The sequence below is a fragment of the Aulostomus chinensis genome, chromosome 1, assembly GCF_037954235.1.
Source record: "Aulostomus chinensis isolate RoL2024-O1b breed Wild chromosome 1, RoL_Achi_v1.0, whole genome shotgun sequence".
Classification (NCBI taxonomy): Eukaryota; Metazoa; Chordata; class Actinopteri; order Syngnathiformes; family Aulostomidae; genus Aulostomus; species Aulostomus chinensis.
The window spans coordinates 67,146,999-67,165,658 of record NC_141320.1 but is presented as its reverse complement, the minus strand read 5'-3'; the positions used below and the strand labels follow the sequence as shown (position 1 = coordinate 67,165,658).

The window sequence follows — 18,660 nt, the reverse complement described above, 5'->3', positions numbered from 1 at the left end:
GATTCCATCAGCGTAAGAAGCAAGCATGAAACCTAAATATTGGGTTCCGTGTCAGGTTCCGTCTGCCGCTGGTTCCTGTTTCCAGGGTGAGCGATGCCAAACACATTCCCTTCATTTTATCCTCCCAGCAAAGGGAAATAATAACATTTGGTCCCCTCAGTCAACCAGCAGGCGGATTACAGATTATAGTGTGTTTACATTTTAAAAGTGGAAAATGTCCTCTTTGTTGTGCTGCCCAGTCCAAACTTACAAATGTCAGACGACTCATCTCCTGACAGCGAGGCCTGAATTCCCCTGCTGAGCCACCAACTGTCTTGTCTTGCATCATCAAGTCCTCAATCACTCCTCAGCAGTTTGAACTTACTGGTATTTTCCTTCTCGTGGCTCTGACACATTCTTCTTCACAAAGTGTCGGAGCAGAACTTTGGTTTCCACGCTGCCTACATTAGCAGCCGGATCTCAACCTGCTCCGCCGTCTTCTGCACACGACGCATTTCCATAAAAATCCAGCAGAACCGTCGTTCTTGGCAGGTGAGCGACTCCACTTTATCAGGCCTCAGCAGGAGCGTCGAGCGCCGCTGATTTTTCTGACGTGAAAGTCGTGAATTTTTAGCCTGAATGTCACCACAGGGATTTTCAAGTTTTCTGACAAATAAAGGCCAGGAGAGGATTAGCTAATCTACACCTTTTCAGGTGTGTGACCCTGTGTTCGTGTTTCACGCGTGATAACTGTACGTACCTAAAAGGGTTAGACCTCAGAGCCTATGTTCTTTGTATGTTCTTTCACACCACGATATTTTTGCAAGCGCTTTGATGTTGAACTCATATTTAAGTCACAGCTCTGAATGCTACAGGTGCTGCATGCAGGTGTGTGAATCATTCCAAGATGAACTTGAACTCTCGATCCAGCACCAGGACCTGCCTTGGTGCTGCCCCGTCTCAGATCAGGGAAAACACCAAACGACAGGAATGTGCTGGTTTTTAATGGTGGAGAAAAGAACAAATCCCTCACATTGCTAAAGATAGCCTCTGGATTTAGCATGCTAACCTGCTAGCTTGGCGACAGACTGAGCCGCGGCAGCGCCGGTCCAGAGTGACGGGATGAAGACACACGCGGTTTCAGTGACAACACAAATCTGGTGCGCCGGTTCTTAACAGATCCAAGCAACAGATTTGTGGGTTCCCTGAAGATGGCGCTGCTCCGACGGAGGCGTGCTGCCCCTGTACACCTCTTCCTGGGCTGGAACTCATCATATTCTTAAAACTTTAACCAGACCAGGTTGATACACCAGAACCATCAGGTGGCAGTGGTCCCAGTAAAAAAGACCCCCCCCCTGCTTGAAGTCAGCAGTGTGAATGAGTCTATGGGCTGAGCGTCCCTCCAGTACCACCGCTGCTGTCACCGTGAGGCGTCTGGTGTGGCTGCGGCCCTGGAAGCCCTCCGTCAAACACTCAAACTCAGGCTGCCACCTTCAACGGAGCAAGAACGGAGGTCTGAGAGAGGCTTGTTCTGGACTCCAGCAGCCCCCGCTTCCTCAGAGCATGTGAGGCCCTGCGGAGGCCTCGCTAACAGAGGAGTGGCAGTCACCAGGCCCGGGTTGCTGGGAGGACCACATGCCTCTCTCCACCCCTGCAGGATGTGTAGGTGGTGGGCTCGCCTCGCCCAGAATAGGCGCCGAGCCTCAGCCCAGGGAGGCAGGCCTGAGCTCAGCCGTGGTCGGGAAAATGACAAACGCTGCCTGAGCGAAGACAGAAACCCCACAGCCAGCAAAACTGTCTGGAGCTCCAGTTTGAGCTCTGGCCGAAGCAGAGGGAGCACCTGAGGAGGCCGCGAGGTTCTGAGGTCGACCGCACCTGCAGGGTCTCGATCCAAACTACTCACAGGCCGACCAGCGCCGGCACCGACTGCCATCGGCGCTCAGGGAACTTCATCAGCAATCAATCTGTCCACTACTTTTTTGTTAAACCAGTTGATGAGCTGGTTTATTAGATGTTCAGTCTCACGTCAAAGACGCTGAACAGAAGCTGTATTTTTTCAAATAATGACATGAGCTGACAGCCGAGGGGCTGATCAAACACCAGCGCTCCTCCAGGTCACCTGACCGGAAGCCTTACAAACGTATTTAGCATTGCCGCGAGCCCCAGGGCGCCGTGCCACAAACGCCAAGATAGGTGTCATGGGGGAATGTCCCATTCCTTTCTGGTCCCTGAAGTGTAAAGTCCATCACGTCTCACACACACACACACACACACACACACACACACACACACACACACACACACACACACACACACAGCCTGACTACAGTATAAACAGGTGTGTCATATTCTGTATCGGGGGAAGACTCAGTCTCTGACTTGCTCGTGAGGTTGGTCACTAAGAACAAAGACACCCCCCACCTGAGACCCTGATTCCTCTCATCCATCTTTTTCCCGCCACGACAGCAGAACGTCCCAAACTCTCTGACAAACTAAAAGAAGGATTAAATGTCTAACAATTGAACACAAACGTTCTACTTTGACCTTCAAAAAAACGATGTTTTTGTTAAAAACATCTTTTGGATTCAAATTATGAAACAAAAACTGAATAAAAGTCCAAACAAAAGAAACCAAAGCCAGCAGTGAGCGGCGAGGAGCGGTCCCTGAAGGCGGCTTCATCAGGAGGACATTCACGACCAGTGGACCTGTGAACGTCAGAGGGTCGTTTGACCGTCGCGTCTCTGAGCGCCGTCCTGCTCCTCCAGGCTACCCCTGAATCAAACAACACGCTCAGTTTCAGACGGACGAGCAGACGTCCATGAACCTGACGGAGGCCTGGCCGCAGCTGTGGCGCTCCTCACCTGACCAGCCGGTTCAGGGAGCAAAGGTTAGCTTGTTTCTGACAACAGCTGCAGACTCTCTGATCTACGCTGCCCCCTGTTGGCTTGGAGGGAGAAATGTGAAGCACTTGCTTGTGATTACCAGGTCGAAACTGTACCTTTAAACACGCCCATGGGGAGTTATGGCGGTATGTCACCATGTTCAACCAGAGTTGCTATCAGAGTGACACACACTTCTGAACTGAGGCTCGACACCTGAGTGAGTCACCTGCTCACCACCAGCTTGCTCTCACGCTCGGACATTAACTTCACCTCAGATTTTACGATCATAACAACGGTGGGAGCTGCATCCTTCAACCTCCGTGTCTACAAATAGAAACCTGGATTCACCGGAGTCTTGAACCCCGCTTTGATAAGGCTCATTATGGTCTGCTGGATCCCACAGACGCACGCGTGTGTGTGTGTGTGTGTGTGTGTCTGTATTAGCTGATTGTGAATGGCGAGTCCTGCTACGGATCAAGTTGAGCCAGTTCAGCATTTCACCTGGAGAATCAGCGAGGCGTTCACTGGCGCACACACACACACACTTTCCCAGACAGACACACACACACGGCCAGACACCAAGTGTGGAACTGTCCATTTCACTGTGATTCATGAGAATTTCCCAATTCTTCAATGTTGTAATCATCATCATGGTGTGTGTGTGTGTGTGTGTGTGTGTGTGTGTGTGTGGGGGGGGGGGGGGGTCAGCTGCGTTCCTGCTCTGGTAATCACTCCTGTACTTGTGTCTGTTCCACTACCAGCCATCATGGCCCCGCTGCTTGAGCGGCTGGTCAGGAGTTTGAGGATCTCCTGGTCTGTGATCTCCTGGTCTGTGATCTCCTGGTCTCTGGTCTCTGATCTCTGCTCATGCTGCTAGCTGCTAGCAGCGGCTAACATCTTTGCTAAACACAACCAAATCCCAACATGCAGCGCCAGGTCATGTGTGCTGCCTCGCGCCTACCTGCTGGGTTCTGGCCCGCTTCGGTCGCCCCGGTTCGGCTCCTCGCTCCCGTTTCCTCCCCGATGAGCAGCGCGAAGCTTCGGTGCCGCTGGGCGCGAGGAGAACGACGTCCGCAGAGCAGCGGCGCGCGCAAAATCAAAAACCAAAAATAATTTCCAGGTTCTGAAGCGCGAGGAAGCTCCGCTCCTCCGGAAACTTTTCCTTCCCGTCGCTGAGAGGAGAGGAGAGGAGGCGCAGATGAGCGGAGAAGAGCCGCTGACCTTCGTGCGTCGCTCGGTGCGCCGCTTCCCTCCGAGTGTGTGTTGCGTGCGTGTGTGAGAGTGAGTGTGAGTGTGTGTGAGTGAGTGAGTGAGTGTGTGTGAACGTGTGTGAGTGTTTGAGTCCTCTCCCAGTGTCTCTCCACTCCCCTGCGCTAGTCACCGCTGTTAATGCACACACACGCCAACTTCCGGCTGCGTAACAAAATAAAAGCACAGTTCCACTTTGCCGTGCAAAACCTAACTTTCAAAACAACTAGTAACCTTCAAATATAAATAAGAAGAGCAGAAGTTTTAAATACTGAGTTTTAGATAGTAAAAGTACTCAAATATTCTTGAGTAAAAATACTGAAAACCACAGATTTTGAGAGCAGAGTCGTTCACTTTGAATTAAATTTGGCCTTTGACCCTAAACACACATTTGAATCATCCCACATACAAAGTTGGAAAAGTTCAGACACAAAAAAACAAAACAAAATAACAACCAAGCTAATAATAAAATAACAGCAAAGCTGCTGTGAGGGTTTGCCAGTCACGCCTCTCCTTGCTACCAGGTCGTCCCAGCACTCACAGTTTCGCTGTTTTCATCCTCCACAAACACAAACATCAGGAACAAATAACTGGAGATACAAACAGAGGAAAATATGAAGATTCCAAACACCACAGAGGCGGGGAAACGGTGTGGTTACTCCGGTCCTGCTTCTCATCAGGGCAAATCTGGGATCACGGAAGACGCTCTCACGCTCAGGAGTTCATTCTGCAACTCTCCAGTTTCATTTGAGAGACGCTCTTCTCCAAAGCAAGGATTTACACTGGAGCGAGAAACTCAGTGTGGGCCAGGTTGTTGTCTCTTAATATAATTTAACCTCAACCGATAGCACTGACAGTGGTGAAGGCATTGTTGATGTTGGGTTGAGTGTTCACTCAGAGCCGGTCTCAGACCTCCTGACTGGTTCTACCCTGAGGACCAGGAGGAGGCTCAGGTTTGAGGGCCTCGTGTTCCCTGAGCAGTAGGAAGGGGCTCTGGGGTGGTGGGGGTTTGACGAGGTGCTACCAGAGGAGCAGCGCTGGTGAAATAACCAGCTGCTGCTTCACATTCCCACTGGAACCGTGTCAGCTTCTATTTAAAAAAAAAAAAAGAAAACAAAAAAACCCAGGGCTTTTATTTTCTCGACGCTTCCTGTCCGTCACGTCTGTCCTCGCGCAACTTGACGCGGCAGCACAATAAAAGTGGGATATTCCGCGCGGTTGCCACAGACTCTCTCTCTCTCTCTCTCTCTAGCGCGCGCCCACGCTGCTCCCTGTGTGACGCAAATCCGCGCGTGGGCGGACACACGGGGCGTGGGAGGCTTTCAGCACGGAATACCAAACACGAGCAGGTTCAACACCCACAGACACGCAGCAGCGCGCACACTTGACGCTCCAACTCAGCCGCTGGTCTGCTCCTCAACACCATCGGAACCAATAATCACTATCGATCCACGAGAACTTTCACCGCTCGTTTGGAGAAAGTGCGTGTGCGTGCGCGCGCGCGCGCGGTGTCTGAGAATGTGAGCTTATTTGGAGAAGTGTACTGCCTGTCAGTCAAATATTTTAATTCCACTAGACATTTTCTTACTTCGAGTACACAACTCTATGCTGGTTAACCGTACTTTGTGAAGTAATATTGTGTGTACTTGTACATGTGCACTATGTATCGTCCTATCAGTGCGTTTTCCTCCTGAAATTGTTCTCATATTTTCTAGTATATTTTACTATATCTCACAACAAGGGTGTATATTTGTGTATATGCTGAACATAAAATGTGTTGTGTATTTGTACAATAGATTGAGTATTAGTACACACTCTTTCTGGTGTTTTTCATTTGCGTAAGATGTCTTATGAAGATACTGCATGCCAGGGAAGTGTCAGTACTCTGTATACGCGTAGTACTCTGTATTCGTGTACCAGATGAATTCTGCCCGTGTTGAACTCCAGAAGCTGATTCAGCACCGAGTCGCCTGGGAACTTTGGCGTGCGCTCACTTGTGCCATCAGAGTTCCTCTGCCCCGTGCGTCCGGGTCAAAGGTCACGTCAATGTCATGACAGTGGAACAGACTTTGGTTGCTTGTCACTTTGCTGAGAATTGGAGATTCTCTTCGTGAGGAGGGAACGTTCTGAAACCCCGACTGAGATCTGCAGATGTGAGGCGACCACATGACTGCGTCACAGACCTGCTCAGGCGGTCGCGGCGGCGGCGCGACGGCACAGAAGGTTCCATCTAGGGGAGGTTGGCAGCAGAAGCCCTCGCCCCTGCGTGCTCAGCTGATGTGCTGCTAAAACTTCTGCTCCCCAAGTGTGACATTCATCGCCACCTGGGGCCGCGTCTGGACTCCAAACATAGAGGAACTACAATACAAATACTGCATGTACACAGTAAATACTGTAGTAAACTTTGATTCCTCCTGCCATGTTGCTACTGATCACCACTTTTGTGATCTGAGCGTGGCTGTGACTAATAAGCCCTAGTACTACGTATAAAACAGCCCCCGGTAATACCTCTGACACTATTACTACAGCCAAAACTAGTACAATTACTGCTTGGGTATGTACTAGTGCTAATACTCTCTATAATGCAGTAGACTAAGTTTTCCCCTCCATTCTTGCTTGTTTTGTTCACGGCTTTGGACAAAAGCTTCTGCCAAATGAAGTTGTAGAATTGTCGTTTGAATATTATTACTTCGAACCCTACTCATTTGACTTGAAGTATTAGTACTGTGCCACTACTGATATGTCTTGTACTAGTGGTATCAGTTCTTATAGGTTTTGAATTACACATTTTCAAAGTACCAATACACACGGATGAATACGATTACCTCACATCTGATCAAAACATCACCTTCAAATGATTTTGTAGTACTAGAATTAATAGTAGTACTTGTATTACTCTTACTATTAGTGTAGTTTACCACTGCTTTCAAAGTAGATTTGATATTTTGATAAATCAACAAAGCATCAGGGGGAGGACGCTTCAGAGGTCAGAGGTCAACGCATCCTCACCGCTACAGATTCACCTCCGGCTGCTGCCAGGACGATTAACCCCGCCCCCGCCGCCTGTGAACGCTCGCCGCCCTCGGAGCTCATCAGGGCTGCGAGCAGCTTGAATCAAATCTCCACCCGATCGCTTTGACTGCCTGATCCCCCATCAATGAGCTATTTTGGGGAATTAGGCCAGCCACGAACACAGCAGCCCCCCAGGGACCAACCAGAGCAGCTCCGTCAACCCCCTGCCCCCCCCTCCACCCACCGCCACCTCCGCCATCGTTACTCCCCGGCACAGCCGCAAAGAAGGGAAAAAGGAATAAAATACAATTTACATCGGCTGCTGCTGCTGCTTTTATCTGCCTTCGAAGCCCAAATGAGGGGAAAACTAGTATGGGGGGGGGGGGGGCTTGGTTCTCACGTCCTCCAATTAATTTCAGAAAGAACACTGAAGCAGATCAGGTGAGTCCAGCATCCTCAGGACCGCGCTCACGTCCCGCTGACAGACAGGAAACTACATTTGGCGCAGGAATCATCAAAAAACGCCAGCGCCGACAAACGATCAACACGCAGGTTTGGACATCGACGCCCCGCCAGGGTCCAGATGTGAAAGCCACAAAGAACTACAAGTACGAGGTGCGTCACATGATGCAAAATGATTCAAAACTCTCCCGAAGACACAGCTGTAAAACAGCGGCCGAGCAAAAAGACTCTTTAAACGTGATCATGTGACCCGTGTGGTTCGGCGAGACTTGGAGACGCTACAGCAGCCGCCGGCTCACTGACCGCCATCGAGCTCCGCCGGTCGTCTGGACGCGTCCATGCAGACCCTCAGGACCGGAGGAGGCTCTTCCACAGGTTCTCTGTGGCTCCCTGTCAGCAGGTCATGAGGCAGGCAGCGCCTGAGCTCGCCACAATCAAACCTTCAACAACACCGAACAGCGGTGGAACCGCAGGAAGTGGAAGCTCCACAGAAGCGCTGCTAATAGAACGGCAGTGATATGAATGGAAGCGGCGCTGAACTTTAATGATCCTGGCGCAGACGCGGCGCAGGTAGGCTCTCGACGCCCACCCAGCCCTGCTGCTCTCTGCGCGTGTGTGATTATGCAGACATGACCTTCTACCCGCCATCACGGGGATCAGCAGACGGGGATCAAATCAAATTCTGACAGAGAAGAGGAGGAATATTAGCTCGTGTTGACCTCAGCCCCTTCCCTCCCCCGTGCCTCACCTACACATCTCAATATCTAACAACAAGAACCGAGCAAATTAAAGCGAGAGCGCCGGCAGGAAATAAGACGTCCACCCACACAGCGAGGTAGGTCGACACCCAGGCTGCCTGTTCCCACGAGTCCCAGTTCCCCCAACCTGACACCGCCGCCATCTTCCTTCCTGCACTCAGAGCTCCTATTCACTGAAGTTTACTCGCCAAAATCCCATAAAAGATCCTGATCTGGTGTTAGACATCAAACTCCATTCCCAGCTGAGCTCTCTCCCTGAAAGGAGTCTTCAGGGAAGAGGACAACCTTCCTCTTACAGACTTCCATTTCTGAATCCGTCCGCGCAAACGCCAGCGACTGAGACCGACGGCGAGTTCTGCAGCCACGGGTGTCACATCAACGCCACGATGTCAGGTTTCTATCTTTTTGCCGTCACGTGTTTACTTTCTAAGTTTTCCATCACGGAGTTGTCGCTGTCATTCCAGGAAGCTCCTCCTCAGATCACGAGAGAATAATTCTGAATGTGATGCGCGTTCAGGAGAGGAAGCAGGTTCAAGTCCCGGCGATGGGAATCTGAGCCGTTGATGAACGCGTCCTGGTTTATATTTAATTTGTACATTTTGTACTGCGTATCCTCCTCTGGTTCATCTTCCATTTAGCCTTTAAGAGATGAAAACCAGCGAGAGCGAGGTTACAAGGTTTCCACACTGCAGTCGCAATCTGCTTTCATGTCATCCTGTCAATCATTTCCAGTGAGTAGGCGTCACTTTTTAATTAATTTATTTATCTTCGGTGTCCTTCCCTCCCACTGAAGCCTCCAAACAGTGGATGTATCTCATTTGGCAAGAAGCCGCTTCATATTTCACTTTTCAGGAGACGCCTGTTCATTTAATTTCTGCACTGGCTTGCCTCTCTCTCTCCCTCTCCCTCTTTCTTCTTCTCTTTTTCTTTTCCCTGCATTTCTTTCTCCCCCCCTGGAGTAGAAACACATTTCAATGACACGCCCACGCCTGGGCCTGTCAGCCCCTCGCCCTGTCAGAGCGCCCACGCTGCTCTGCTCCCCTTCTCCCTCCCCTCCGTCTCCTCCCCACCAACCCACATCCTCAACACTCTAAAAAAGCAGCTCTTTTCATCCAAGTTCCTCTTTTGGAGGCAAGAGGAAGAAAAAAAAAGGAGAGAGAGGAGGAACAAGAGAGCGGCATGATTCAGTCTCCAGGCGGTGGTAGTGCTTGTCATGGAGTGTCCCTTTTCATTTGGAGGGAATATGGGTTACAGGATGCCAAGAGCAGGAGTTTCAAAAATGCCTCCTATTGTTTTATTCATTTCAGACGGGCGTGGATGTCACAGGGAAACAATCAAACAGATCTGCTCTTAAAGTAGCGTCTATAAAAGCAGATTTCTTCAGTTTACAACACAGCTGGTGTGTACGTGTGTGTGTGTGCGTGTGTGTGTGTGCGTGTGTGTGGATCTGCAGGGCGAACGGCGGTGTGTTTGCTCAGGCTCCCTAGTTAGAAGAGTCTTACTTTGAGTCTGTTGAGAAAGTGTGGGATGGTATGAGCGGCTTATGTCTGACTGAGCACGTGTGTGCCTGCGTGGGCGGGGAGTGTGTATAGGGGCGATGTGTGTGTGTGTGTGTGTGTCTCTCTCTCTGAGCACACATTACACTGGTGTATGTGGGTGTTTTGGGCAAGGATGTGTGTGGGCGTAGTGTGCGTAGGCGGAGGTTATGTGACATACAGATAGAGACTGCAGTGTTCCTGCGGTGTGTTTGTGTGTGTGTGAAACTTTACTGCAGAGTGTGGAGAGCAGGAGCAGCTATAGGGGCCCTGCTGCCTGCAAATCTGCCAGCGTGGAAATCAGCTGCCTTCGCTCACATCACCGCCGCCACCACAGTCACCTCCGTCAGGGAAGAGCCTGGAAGTGTGTCACCACAAACACATCAGGTCTGAATGACAAGCATTTCTGTACTAAAACGCTGCTTAAGGTTGCGAATATCCAACAACATCATGTAAACTCTCCACCTCCAGCAATCGGGTGCAGCGCATCGCCAGATTGTCCTTCCCCACTGTAAGAAACAAGCGCATGCTAACTTCCTTAGCATTAGCTAGAGGGTGAACCTCTCAAATTGCCAGTCAATTCATGCTCGCTTGGTCGCTAGGAATGGTGACGGTGACTCAGCTGCAGCTACCTGGCCCTCGCTGCTACACCAGTGGCTGTCACTTGAAGCACTATTAGCCGTGAGAAGCTCCTGGATGCAACGGATCAGTTTGGCCAACCAACATAAAAATCCTGATGAGTGAAAGACGGCGGCGGAGGTGGAACCCGAGGAGTGATGCTCATGTAGCTGGTGAGGTGACGCTACGGTGCTCCGACGGCGGTCAGTCAGGAAACACCTCCCCAACTGACTTCTGTCACACGATGTCCCCAGGACCTGCGAGACGATTCTCTTTTCATTTGTTGAATTTCAACACGGATTCAAACGACTGGAACGTGACTTCAGGAGCTGAGGAGGTTTGCTGCGGTGAATTCTCTGGCGGCTAATCAGAAAAGTCCCTTCAGCGTCTGGTCAGCTGTGCAGCGAAGCAGCAGAAAGTTGCGGAGATGCCAGGCAGCAAGGCGTCATTAATATGGTGGAGTTTTAGTGGTCTTAAAATGCAAGGTGGTGCACCACTAAAGCTTCCGTGGGAGCCTTGTGGCTCCCCGCTGACAGGCTGTGGGCTGACGTGGAGGGGATTTGCCCATTTTGGTGCCTCAGCGACCCTCACCGCCCACAGCATCCTCGCCCTGAGAGTGCTGCTGACGTTTGACATGTCTGCTGTGTCCAGGCGGAGGCTGACACCCCTCCACCTCACACACACACACACACACACACACACACACACACACACACACACGCTGGGGTGAGAGAGGATGCAGCCGGCCTGCGATGTGGCTCACATGCTAAAAACTGAGTAATCTGCTAAGTGCGTTCATTTGCGGAGAGATCACCTGTCACTCCGCCCTCGGGGACTGAGAGCACTGAGATGTGACAGAAATGAACGTTGAGGGGAAAAATCCCTCACAGCAGAAGAAGAAGTGATGAAACAATGTGAGCTACAAGGGTGTGAGCAAAGTTGAGGGAGGCTTTGAAGTGAAGCCACACATTTTGCATGATTATTGCTGTTAAGTTTTTGATCTGAAGCCAGCAGGCACGAAAAACAACAGCAGCTTGGGATTAGTCTCCCCCCCACTCACACGCCTACCTTGCCAGCATAAGTCCCTGACTCAATTAGAAAAAAACCTCTGCAACTTAGGGCTCCTCACGCACAAGTACCCACATCGGCCTGCCCACGTCCCTGCAGCACATCACAACCAGCATCCCTTTAATCGCCCGGCACAATGAACGCTCAGGGATTTGTTTTGGTGACACTAATGCAGAGACGTGGTGACAACTAGTGTACACACCGATCAGACGGCGGGCCGTCACAGAGGAAATGAAGATTCGTCTGCTGTTAATTAAACACCAGGTACCGTCCACCGAGCTTTGCCTGCTCGGAGCCTCGCGGGGAAACCTGGAATGTGGGGACGGATTTTGCATGAATGCTTTGTGTTCAGGAGTGAACGTGTGGAGCGTTTGGCATCGCCGGCGTGCCACTGTGTTCCAAATGTTTCACAGGCACAAAACTGGACGCTAAAGGTGCCGTGTGTAGGCTTCGGCTGGCGGTCAGATTCGTTTATAAAAGACACACTTCCGTCTCCACGAAATTAGACTTTCCAGTTTTGAAACAAAGCAGGTAAAGAATACGTGACAGTAAGCGAGCAAACTGCTGGGCCTCAGTGGAGGTGACACTGCCGGCCTCCAGCCGGCCGTCAGGCGCGGCAGCTGCTACTTTCCAGCTAGCTCAGTTCAGCTTCAGCACCGCCGTTGAGCAAGAAAGCAGCCAAAGCGTGTTCTCGTTGGCAATGAGGAGACTCGGCAGAACTGCTTCTTAATTGTTATTTTCATCAAAATTTTGTACCGTGAGAGTTCAAAGTGAATATTGGCGATACGACGGTACTGTTCAAGTTCTGAGGCAGGTTCATGGATTCACCTCCTACAGGGAGAAAAGACGGTCAAGGGTTTAGAAACAAACCCATTCAGCGCTGACAAATCCCGTCATTCCAGAGCAGTGGTAAGAAGTGCCTTCTCGCAGGGTTGCTGTTCTACGCGTCTGCATCCATCCAGGGTGTGGAGCTTACTTGCTCAACCAAACAAGGGATTGAGCCGTCAGAGCCAGCCCCTCTTTTCCTGCTGCTAAAGCTTCACTCGCGTCTGCGGGTTTCACTTCACACACATCAACAAGGCAAATTCCACTCCAGACGGTTTTCCTGAGGTGGAACTGGTAATTTCCACAGAAATGGATTTCCCAGCTCGGCCCTGATTCGGTCTGCCACTCGGCTTCCTTGTCATGTCAAGTCAGTTGTTGTTCCTGGAAGTCCCCGCGGGTTCAAAAGCAAAAGTGTGTGAAGTGCAAATGTGAACGTCGGATAAAAGAGGTGGAAGCAAACGTGCTCCGTCGATCCAGGAACCTCGGCTAATTGTAGTGTTTTCCTTACAAGTCACTGCTGCTTCTTTCTGCTTCTCCTCGAGAGCGGAGATTCTGCAGCTCAACAACTGCACTTTCTGAGGACACAGAATCAACTTCTGTAAAACTGAACTTTTGGCCCCTCGGGCAGCAACACGCAGTTGTGGAAGAAATCACCGAAACACCCCTCCAGTCGGAACCCTTCTGCAGGCCGAGAGAAATACCTGATGGAGCTGCCAAATGCTCCAGTTGAAGTTTCATCAGCTGCTGGACAGAATTTGAACAGAGACTTTATCAGAGGCGCTCGCCGCACAGTGGAGTCGAGAGCCGTGAAAGCCCACAAAGACCTGAGAGACGAAATAAAACCTGAGGTGAGAGGTTTGTGTTTGAGGAAAACCCTCCATATTAACGCTTTATCGTCCACCAACACACCACGACATCAAGAACCTGCTTGGAATGACACTGACGTGGACTTAAGTGTAGTTTTTAGGCTCAGGAGTCATGGTTGGAGCGTCAGGCCGGTCAGCTGATGGACGCTGGGTCATGTGACAGGGAGCTCCAGGCTTAACAGCTTCTCCGTGCAGGAAAATCAGCCCTGGAATAAAGCTGAGTTTTTCAGATCCTCTAGCAAGTAAAAACACCATTTTTTCCCACGATGTCCAATCAGACCCCTCTCCAAGGGTTTCAAGTAAACTCAGCCGAGCGTTTTCAGATGCAGAGAGCGGCTCTCCTGCTGATCCGGCCCTGCAGGCTGCGGGGGCTGCAGGAGGGCCAGGCGGGGCCGAACCGGGCCGGCCTGCCGGGCCACTGGCCGCCCACGGAGAGCCTGGCAGGGTGGGCGTCATCTATGGAGCGATTGATCCCAGCCAGGACAAAAAGGTTCCCTGTTGTGGACCAGCAGTCACTGCAGCAACTCTACACGTACTACACAGAGTACTACTTCCACTGGAAAAGTACTACAAGAACTTTGACGCTACATTTATTTCGCATTCGAGTCGAGTCCTTTTATGAATCCTGACAGTTCTGTTTCTTTCCTGATTTATCATGAGTACTTCTCACACCTAGTCGATGATAAATCTTTGAATACTTGACTTGTACTGAGGGAACATAAATACCAGCAGTATTACACACCACGATGACTTCAATCTCACTTCGACTGTATTTTTCATCCTTGACATTTGTTTCGGTTCAACGCTGTTGCAGGTGAGCCGTTTCTCATCCTCTGGTCTCCAGACTCCCGCCTCCATCTGAGGGGAACCGGGACTCTCAGCTGGGACCGGCCGGCCGGCTGAGAGCAAATAATGGATGATACGAAACAGACAACATCTTTGGGCTGTAGGTCGGGTTCAGGAGGGCTCGTTCAGTTTTCCTGGGTCTAATACCAACAGAGATAAAGACATTCACGCGTTCTGCTCTGATTGTCCCACTCTCCTGTCCGGGATCCTCCATGTTCCCGCTGTGATGGCTCCTGCAGCTCTCATCCTGGTCTCAACCCCGAGCAGGTGCCACGTCTGCTGCTTCTGTAGTGTAGCTCCCGCGTGTTTGAGGTAAAATGGAGGCAGAGAATTTAAACTTTGCGTAAAGTGACTTTGGTTTACAGCCATGCTCCCCCTCTGAAGTGCAGGCAGGGCGTCTGGTGTGGGCTCAGTGGGGAGGTGTGAGAGGGCGGAAGGTCACGGCTCCATCTCTGACACTCTGATCCGCCTCCCAGCTGAGCCCAGTCGGGCCTGGATCAGCGCCTGACACCAGGACGCCATTTTGCAGCTGCTGCAGCAACGTTATCTGATTTGGGGTCTCTGATTCTTAGTTGACTGCTCTTCTATTGTCAACTTTATTTGACCCGATTCTATTGTTCGGCCTCTCGTTGTCCCTCAAGCAGCTGTATTTCTCATTTCAGCCTTTCTAATGGTAGTTTAGCTCGGCGCCGCCGCCGCCGTCTGCGTCTGCTCGGGGCCACACGTCGCGACTCCGCCGCGGTTCGTGAGGCTTCTTTCAGTCCTGCTGTTCCAGTTCGTTCTCAGCTCTTAGTTATTAAATCCTCGTTAGCAGCACCAGCAATGAGCCTGATCTCATTGACGATTTCAACCATTAGTAATGCGTATTCTTCAAGCACACAGCCCGAGTCATGCATGTGTAGTTCATGACACGCACAGAAGCATGTTTATTTCCTGATAAATGGAACAGCAGGAACACCAGCAGCTTCCTCAAATCCCTCTCTTAAATCACATTTGGCTGCTGGGAGAGCGAACGGCTCGGAAGCCATCAAGCTTTGTGACCGGTGGATGAAAAATGCTAATTTTCCTCTTTGATAATGACGCATGTCATTTCCAAATGTGATTATACACGCAGAATGGCATGTAACACGCTCGTAATGTGCTTAAGATGTTTTAAAATACATTAGCGAGTCTGCATCCTGCGAAATGTAGAAGGCCCTTGAGGTGGTTCAGATTAAAACCACAGGGAACCCCGGGACCATCCCTGAGGAATCCCGGCATTGAAGGCGCTTAGAACACAAAGGCCATCTGAAGCGCCTTTGCCTGGATTTGATGTCTGATGCAAAGGAAGATTATAAATGTAGACAGCAGGATGAGCGTTACCTCGGCCAAAATCTTGCATGATGGTTCAAGAACAGCAGTTCTCTGGGTGGGGGGACAGCAGTTCTCTGGGTGGGGGCAGCAGTACTCTGGGTGGGGACAGCAGTACTCTGGGTGGGGTCAGCAGTACTCTGGGTGGGGTCAGCAGTACTCTGTGGGGGGACAGCAGTTCTCTGGGTGGGGACAGCAGTACTCTGTGGGGGGACAGCAGTACTCTGGGTGGGGGCAGCAGTACTCTGTGGGGGGGCAGCAGTACTCTGTGGGGGGACAGCAGTACTCTGTGGGGGGACAGCAGTACTCTGGGTGGGGGCAGCAGTACTCTGGGTGGGGACAGCAGTACTCTGTGGGGGGACAGCAGTTCTCTGGGTGGGGGCAGCAGTACTCTGTGGGGGGACAGCAGTTCTCTGGGTGGGGGCAGCAGTACTCTGGGTGGGGTCAGCAGTACTCTGTGGGGGGACAGCAGTACTCTGTGGGGGGACAGCAGTACTCTGGGTGGGGGCAGCAGTACTCTGGGTGGGGACAGCAGTACTCTGTGGGGGGACAGCAGTTCTCTGGGTGGGGGCAGCAGTACTCTGGGTGGGGGCAGCAGTACTCTGGGTGGGGACAGCAGTACTCTGTGGGGGGACAGCAGTTCTCTGGGTGGGGGCAGCAGTACTCTGTGGGGGGACAGCAGTTCTCTGGGTGGGGGCAGCAGTACTCTGTGGGGGGACAGCAGTTCTCTAGGTGGGGGCAGCAGTACTCTGTGGGGGGACAGCAGTTCTCTGGGTGGGGGCAGCAGTTCTCTGGGTGGGGGCAGCAGTACTCTGGGTGGGGGCAGCAGTACTCTGGGTGGGGGCAGCAGTACTCTGGGTGGGTGTAATGGACTGATTTCACAGGTCTTCGCAGGAATGATGAGGAGCGGAAACAAAAGCATGTGTTGTAAAGTAGAACAGACAGAATAATTGAAGGTTCGGCTGTTGGCGTTGCATTAAAAGCGTTGTCAGGAGGCGTCTAGAAAGAGCGAGTAATTACCAGGTGCTGCGCTGCACCAAGCGACGTCACAGGTTTTACTCCAGAAGGTGCGGTGATCTGCTCTCTAACTGCCACTCAAGTGTCGCTGATGGCTGACTTCTGCTTACATTACAATCTTTGACGCTCGGATCAAAATAAAGTTGAGGAAAAATAAAAAATCAGTTGTGCCGCATGACTGTCGGCTCTGAGGAGGCTGCAACTCTTTCTCAGACCTTCTATCAAGTCTGTTTCCGGAACCATCAATAATTGTGTGTTTGGGTCCTCCCGGACTGGATGGAAGCCACTTACCCTCTCCTTGGTCCAGTCATGAACACGCTGAGTGTTTGGCTGAGCGTCTGAACTCCCCCCTGCAGGCAGAAACACGCATCAGTTCGTCAAATCAGACCAGGAGGCCAGTGATGCTGACGGGAGTGTGTCCAGGTAACAGCAGCATCCTCAGTGTGAGCCGGAGCTGTGAGAACACGGCCGGTGGCGTGACGCCAGAGCGACCGTGACAGCTGTCTGCTCTCATACATCTTCGCTCAGACCGGGCCTGAACACCGACACCGTCAACAGGCCTGAGAAACGCAGTCACAGGAGCTGAAGACGAAGCTCAGCTCGACAGAGGCTCCGAACTTCTACATCCCGAAAGGAAACGACCATCGTTTTAACAGAACGAAAGCTGGGATTTCAACCAGAAATCCTCATCAAAACCAAACATGAGGCCGTGATCACTCTGGTGTGGCAGCACAGACGACCCTGATGATCGTCCTCGTCACACCAGGGCGATGATGTCGCTCCCTATGCTGCATCACTAAAAACAACACGGAAGATTTTATTTTTTATTCTTCTGTCAATTCTGATCTGATGTCTCTCTTTCTGCGACAAAAGAGCAACTGATGGCTGCTGGGTAATGAGGGCGCCTCCTCCACGCCGAGAGGGGTGACGGGAGCCGTCATCACCTCTCCATCACGGCGCAGGGACGACCATCAGCCAAACACAGCTGCAGCTTGAGCCTGGGCAGCGGCAGACGGCAACATTTGAATAAAGAGGAGTTCGTTAGCTGAAGGGTTCGAGGTGCACAGGTGAGATATGAGTGGTGTGGAACGCCATCTTTGAGTCCTGACACATCAATGATCCACATAAGTCCCTGACTGACAGGTGCAGCACCGGTTCCTCAGTGGCTGCAGGTCCTCGTGCTCAGGTCTCGCTGTCATTTCAAACTAAGTGAGGAGTATCGCCCATCAGCTCGCGCTCATCTGAATATCACGGTACTCCTCATTGTTAAGGACAAAAGACCGGCGTCAGAAGCTGCTGAGGCGTCTCCACGGACATCAGCGCGGCCAAGATGGCCTGGACTCTGCTTTTTTATGACAGCAGTCTCGTTTTTGAGGAAGCCTATTACTGTCCTCCCACACACACCCATCAGTAGCAGGCGCACCACGACCTCAATAACCCTCCTCTCTCTCTCTCTCTCTCTCACACACACACACATACACGAGTCCATTTTAGACCCACAAAGCAGCATCACTCTGAGGACACTACTGCCATCCAGTGGATGATTTAGCATCACAACGCATCCTGAACCTCAGCAGCAATGATCCTCAAAAAACAAAAAAAACAAACCCCAAACAACATTTCTCACATTCAAATTGACTCTTTTACAAAAGAAGAGGCCAACAAACAGAAAACACACTCAACCGACCGTCACAGCGGACAAATCTAACCTGCCGATAGTCACACCTCCAAACCTCCGCGTTCACTGCAAACGAGAACCACCAGCAAATCATCGCTCAGACCCGTTTTGTCTGTTTCTTTTGAACTAAAAGTTAAATTGTGAGCAGTGATGGACATCAAGTCTGCCTCAGTGGAGAGAGAACGCCGCCACTGAAGCGCCCGATCCACGCCAACCTCAACACCACCAGCCACTACTCAGCCACACTCACACACTCGGAATCCTCTCTTGGTTGCAGGCTCCATCCCCCTGGGAAACGGACGACATTGATAATGAAATGCTCCTTTAAGTAACAATAAAAGAAACTCGTATTGGGACGGCATGTGACTTTTCAACACAGCATAATTTAATCATATTTTACCAACATAATCAATACAGGATCAATGTCATGTCACCCAGAGACCCTCCCTCACAAACGAAACCCGATGCTTCTGGTTTGTCGGAGGGTTTCCTTCAAAACACTGAGTACTTCCATGG

General features: G+C 51.2%; 2 protein-coding genes across 5 annotated transcripts in view; both read right to left on the bottom strand.

Moving 5' to 3' along the window:
• Nucleotides 1–18,660, bottom strand: part of LOC147272852 (NGFI-A-binding protein 1-like) — a 27,248-nt gene that overhangs the window by 7,604 nt on the left and 984 nt on the right. Inside the window, exon 1 of one of the 3 annotated variants that reach the window (XM_086202544.1) lies at nt 10,111–10,274. The exons of 1 other annotated variant lie outside the window; for it this stretch is intronic. The gene's annotated coding sequence lies outside the window, so the exon portion shown is untranslated. Of the gene's footprint in view, nt 1–3,822; nt 4,255–10,110; nt 10,275–18,660 lie in introns of those variants that run through there. One more of the 3 variants, XM_086202543.1, reaches the window with a different exon arrangement.
• The window catches only part of LOC147272851 (major facilitator superfamily domain-containing protein 6-like), a 17,468-nt gene continuing 8,992 nt past the window's right edge, over nt 10,185–18,660 (bottom strand). Inside the window, exons 9-11 of one of the 2 annotated variants that reach the window (XM_086202539.1) lie at nt 16,758–16,816; nt 13,089–13,211; nt 10,185–10,234 (exon numbers count right to left, since the gene is read on the bottom strand). In XM_086202539.1, the coding sequence (XP_086058665.1) occupies nt 13,125–13,211; nt 16,758–16,816 (146 nt within the window). In that variant the 3' untranslated portion in view covers nt 10,185–10,234; nt 13,089–13,124. Of the gene's footprint in view, nt 10,235–13,088; nt 13,212–16,757; nt 16,817–18,504 lie in introns of those variants that run through there. The other variant, XR_015112898.1, reaches the window with a different exon arrangement.